At 33.0% G+C, this 5695-nt stretch overlaps 1 protein-coding gene across 1 annotated transcript; it reads right to left on the reverse strand.

Annotated features, from left to right (window-relative positions):
- Positions 1-424: 424 nt before the first annotated feature.
- LOC122312325 (ankyrin repeat-containing protein NPR4-like) lies at positions 425-3945 on the reverse strand. The gene is made up of 3 exons (XM_043126884.1): positions 3585-3945; positions 2511-3040; positions 425-1113 (listed from the first exon to the last, which is right to left on the reverse strand). Exons 1-3 carry the CDS (start codon positions 3928-3930, stop codon positions 502-504), a joined length of 1488 nt encoding a protein of 495 aa, XP_042982818.1. The 5' UTR covers positions 3931-3945; the 3' UTR covers positions 425-501.
- Between the last annotated feature and the right edge of the window lie 1750 nt (positions 3946-5695).

The following is a 5695-nucleotide window of genomic DNA, read 5'->3' on the forward strand; positions in this document are numbered from 1 at the left end:
TACATGAAAATTTTTGAAAAAATCTGAAAATATTACAAATTTAACGGTAGATATAAAAAAATATTTAAAATGAATAAAGAAAAAATCAAGAGTATTTAAATGATACATAAAAAGAATAGTTAAACTAATGTTTGGTGTATTGTAAAAGTGGTTAACTAAAAAATAAAAAAATGAATTTTAGTTAGTTATTTCATATGAAAATTTGGATAAGCTGTTGGGAATGCTCAAAGGAGGACAAGAGCATTACATGCCATGTGGCAAAAGTTCGTCACGGGAGATCCACGGAAGTTGCAAGTTGTAAAAGTTTGAAATTACAGGTATAAATGTGTATAAATGTTATCAGTTGAGTGACCAAGGTGGCATTTTGGAAACCGGCGAAAACTAAGTTACTAAATTTTTCGTTTAAACCCTATATGCACTGATATTTATCTTGAAAAGAAAGTCACGTACTCGTAATATTTTTATTAATTAGATCAAAAGCCTCTTTACATGGTGGCTAAATCATAGCGCATACCACTTTATTTTTAGAAATATATAAACAAGGATGAGAACAAAGGATAAGCAAATAATACAAGTGGCAATGGCAATAATTGAATGCGCTAATACAGCATATGTACCTGTGACAAATGCCAAAACCATTGGTGCCATGGAGGAAAGAAGGAGCCAAAAGGCTATTTGAAGAAGACTTGAGCGCTTTTCGAAGAAGTCTTCAGAAGGGATGAGTGGAATAAATAGGTGGATAAAAATAGCAGAGCTAGATAGCATCAATGATAGGGCATTTGTAATGATGAATACTTGGAAAGCAGCACTTTTTCTCAAAACTGCAAAGCCTGGATGTAGATGATCATCTCCACCAACGAAGCCCCCGGGCATGGTAATGCCTGCAGCAAAGGTCACAGTTGTAATGAGTGCAGCAACTACCAAATGAGCTTGAGCCGCTTTATCCTCCTCCTCCATCTTCTTCTTCCGTCTAATCTCCCTCTTCTGTTGCCGGTCCACCTTCGGCTCCGGCTCCAGCTCCGGCTTCTTCTTCTCAATTTCATCATACCCGACTTCTACTACTCGTCCAATTTCATCAAAATTTCCCCAGCCTCCAAAAGTAGATACAAACATCTGCGGTAAAATATTTATTGGGATGAATCTTGAGTATTCAGTATTTTTCTATAGATTGAAAGCAAACGAGAAAATAAAACAAATCCTAAGAATATTTGTTTCAGAAAGCAAGCCAGCTCAGTATAAAATAAGGCCTAAAATCATAATATATAAAGACAGTTAACTTCATATTTAAATGTATCTTAACAAAAAAACATTTATTACTTATAAAATAAATAGAAAAATATTATTGTTCCCAAGATGCATATTACTCACTTCCATTCTTTATGATATATCAAATCAAATATGTTTTGAAACAGGTTATATATGCTTAGAATTATAGGAACAGGTTCTTGAAAGTTGTTAGCTAGTTTATAATTATTGTTTGTGTCATAACGATATAGTACTAGTTCGCATGATATTGATAAAACGGTACAGTTTACAACAAAAGAAAGGTTGTGGTTTCTTTGTAGCATCATCTTCAAATTGAAGTCATAAGCTAAAAGGACTCGGCCTGGATGGAATTGGACCGGGTCCGGTTTCTATTGGAATTGGACCCACACCCTAAAACCCGAAACAAGTACCACACAATACGAAAGCAAAATTGAATACTACAAAAACCCCTAATGTCTAACTTGGTTGCAATTAACATGACCTTGTGCTCGAAGTGGGGGAAAAAAAAGTTGTGGTTGGTCATAATTAATATATAACAAATCATTTAAGAGATATGGAAGCTAATAAAAGCCTGCTACGAAGAATTAAATAGCTATTAAAATTCTTGATAAAAGAGAGAAGAATTTTATATATGGGAGAAAATATAAATAAAAAGAAAAAAGAATAGTTGTTTTTAAAGAAAATTTCATTAATATTTATTACAAAAGACAAAGTATTTATTTTCTTTCTACAAAGCATCGAAGGAAAAAAAAAAGACTTTTATTTTATTTTTATCAAAATAATTTTCTACAGAAATAAAATTACAGAAGGGGATTTTGTTTAGTTTATATATTCTTCAAAATTCGATCGTAAGAGTGAAATCTCCATGGGTTGGAGAGCGAAGCTAAGCTAGCTAAGTTTCAGTGGCAAATTAACACAAAATGATTTGATTATATTTAAATTTAATATACTTCAATATTAATATTATCTGATGTGATACATAAAATAAATTTAATTTTAAATCAGTTTAAAATTCAAAAATTTAAATCACATCAAATTGATTTATATATTATCTGATGTGATACATAAATCAGCTTAATTTAAAAATAAAATAAAAAAATATTCCGATTTGATAATTAATTATGATTCTATGAATTCCTTTGGGTTCGGTACTATTTCTTAGCATATCTTATTGAAAAGAACTAAATATTCAAATATTAAGTATATAATTTTATTTTTTGAAGAAAGATAAAAGATTACGTTACCTCAAAATCTTCGCGCGGTAAGTTTAGACTTCTTAAGATTTGATAAGCATTCTGGTTCTTTTTGTTGAAGACCATTTTGTCAACTCTTGGAGAATTCAGGACACGCTTCCCGTAAGCAAAATTGGAATTGCAATAGTGATGGAGAGGTGTATTCCCGTCATTGTCCTTCTGATTCAAAAGATTCCGGAGAGACGAATTATCTTGGATGATTTGCGCTGCCACTGGCCATTTGTTGTGCACGGCGAGATGGAGTGCATTGCGGCCTTCATTGTCAACCACTTCGCAACAATCCGGACACATTGATATAATCTCTTTTGTTACATCGCTCGAGTCGAGATGGGCTGCAATGTGAAGAGCTGTCCTACCCTCTGCGTCTTTCATATATGCTACCTCTCTATCACATTTCAGCAATAGTTCTGTTGCCTCAATGTTGTCCATGTATGCAGCCATGTGAAGTGGAGTCCAACCATTTTGGTCTGCTTGTTTACATAGATCGCGTCCGTATCTTTCCAAAATATTTTTGGTCATTCCTAAAAGAATTTAAATGTGCTAAATTAATGTAATAATGGAAGACGTTAGGAGATTGAAAAAAGACTATTCAGGTGATCATTTATATCAATTTACAATAAGTATTTTATCTTATCTCATTTTATTATTATAAATTTTTTAAAATTTTCATACAAAATATAATATAAACAATTCAATTTTTTCAAATCTCAAAATAATAATAATAATAATATTAAAAAATAATATTTAAATAATATTTTATTCAACTTTCAACTTTTATCTCAACTCATTAGTCAAATGGTACCTTAACGTGAAAGCCGTGTTTAGCAATCAGTCATTTATCATAAAATAAAATTTGTATGTACAAAAGGCAAATGCAGGACAAGGCAGACATCAGCTTTATTTGCAAGCTTGTTAAGCACGAAATTAATCTAAAACCGGCCCTGTGCATATCAAACATCTTTATATTTCATGAATTCGATGTCCTGTCATATTTGATACCACCACATAAATATTTTTTTAACCAAATCATATTCTAGAATGCAGAAAAGATAAAATAGGCAATACCTTCATCATTCCGATAAAATGCTGCAGCATGCAAAGCCGTTCTACCCAAGGGGCCATCATGAGCTGGTGACTTCAATTTGTTTAAAATTTCTGACACCAAATCTGGAAAGCATCTCTCGGCAGTCAAGTAAAGTGGGGTCTCACCAGCAACATTAGCACCAAACGAAAATTCTGGATCTACCTCCATTAGTAACTGTTTTACCACTTCAATGTGATTGTGACGTACAGCCTCATGTAAGGCCGTGTCTCTCTCTTTATTCAGCTTCCCAATCATTTCTTTAGTAGCTTCAACGACTCCACTTTCGAGATCTTTACAATCAATCCTCATGTAAGGCTTATGACTCATTAGGCGTTAGACGTAGCCATTACGTGTCATGTTGTAGGGTATCGCTTTAAGCTTTTACTTTTTATAGAACTAAAGTGGCAATGCTTCCTTGCTGCCATATGAGGCTATATGTGTACGGTATATATTCTCGTCCTATTTTATTATTATTTATAATAGTTTCTTATTATTAATATATTATTTACTATTATTTTATGATTATTTATAAATAATTTTATTATTATTCACATATAATCTGAAATATTTTTATCTTCTTAAGAGTATTTTAACTCCTTGTGACCTGAAAGTTTGGATCTGTGCTAATCAAAATAGTACTACTAGGGAAAAGAAAAACAGCAAGGGCAATGGGTAGATAGGGGAGCTTCCAAGCTTATATTTGGGATGGGACATTTATAGGGAAGGCTTACTACTTATTAGGCATTTAGCGTTGGATGTAACCATTACGTGTCATGTTTAGGGACTCACCTAGCTTTTACTTTTTACTGTATTAAAGTGGTAATGCTCATTTATTGCCATATTATTAGGTGTCATGTTTAGGGACTCACTTATCTTTTACTTTTTACTTTATTAAAGTGGTAATGCTCCTTTACTTTCCCTCTCTTTTTCTTTCTTCTCCTCCCCCACTTCTTTTCTTCTCTTATTTCTTTTGTCCTCCTCACGCAATCGCCTTCTCTCTTTTCTTTTCTTCTTTAACTCTTTATTTGTTCTTTTTCTTTTTTCTTTTTTCACTTCTCTTCACACGTGCCTTCCTTTTCATTTTGATAACCAACAACTCATTCATTGAATCAAATAAGTCCTTACAACTCATTCTTCTTAGCTGTTGCTTCCTCTTCTGCATTAATTTATTTTGACACCTTAATTCCAACGTACGGAAATACGGGAATCATAACATTAAAATGATGACAATATAAATCACGCATTCTAACGATAAGTGCCAAGATGTATACATACAGAAAATGTACAACAAAAAACATAACAGATAAATTAAATAAGTCGACTAAGTACCAGAATTTTAAATGCAGATTTAAATAAAAGTGTTTCAAAAGATATTACAATTCTCTAGTAAAAACATAATAAAACCAAATACATGATCTAAAGCAGGAAACAAATCCCAACACGCGAGAAAGCGACCTCAGGTCACTCCTTCATTGGAGTCGAAGTCTCAAACTCTGCATCAACATCTACATAAAAAATCTACGATTCTATAAAACAGAATCATAGGGTGTTGAATAACATGTGAGATACGAATCTCAGTAAGTAATCAATCAAACAATCCACAAGATAAAAACACACTTATACAGCCAACAAGTATGCATGCATATGTTGAAATATGCACAAGCTCCAAACTATCATTTTTCCAAAATAATTATTTTCTAATGCATGCCAAAAATTCCATTTGGCCTAATAACAAATCCATTAAAATAATTACCCGCCATTTTTCCAGAAATGACATAATATAAAATTCACTATTTTTTCAGAAAATAATCCACATAAATCCTTTTATCAAAGCCAGCCACTTTCTCAGAAAATGACCCATTATCCAATTATCCTTTATGCACTATGATCTCCCCTAGGGACCATCCGCACATCTTGACTCCCTTTGTCACACCATGGGTAATGATCGTGTGTGTGACTTCGTAACGAGCGATGTCATATTCCGCGCTCAGCCCGTTCATGACCAAATATCCTCTAGCCCCCACTAGCAGAGGGGCCAAGGAGTTGGCACGTGAGCGTTATTGTCCCATCCGATCTTGTTATCGCATAGCAA

Source organism: Carya illinoinensis, chromosome 1 (assembly GCF_018687715.1).
Source record: "Carya illinoinensis cultivar Pawnee chromosome 1, C.illinoinensisPawnee_v1, whole genome shotgun sequence".
NCBI lineage: Eukaryota > Viridiplantae > Streptophyta > Magnoliopsida > Fagales > Juglandaceae > Carya > Carya illinoinensis.

What these genes read in the sequence shown, in the direction of transcription:
- LOC122312325 (XM_043126884.1), bottom strand. Translation starts at nt 3,930, where the DNA reads ATGAGTCATAAGCCTTACATGAGGATTGATTGTAAAGATCTCGAAAGT. An exon ending in ATTTTATCGGAATGATGAAG is followed by an intron (nt 3,041 to 3,584) that starts GTATTGCCTATT and finishes AAATTCTTTTAG; the next exon opens with GAATGACCAAAAATATTTTG. An exon ending in TACCGCGCGAAGATTTTGAG is followed by an intron (nt 1,114 to 2,510) that starts GTAACGTAATCT and finishes ATTTTACCGCAG; the next exon opens with ATGTTTGTATCTACTTTTGG.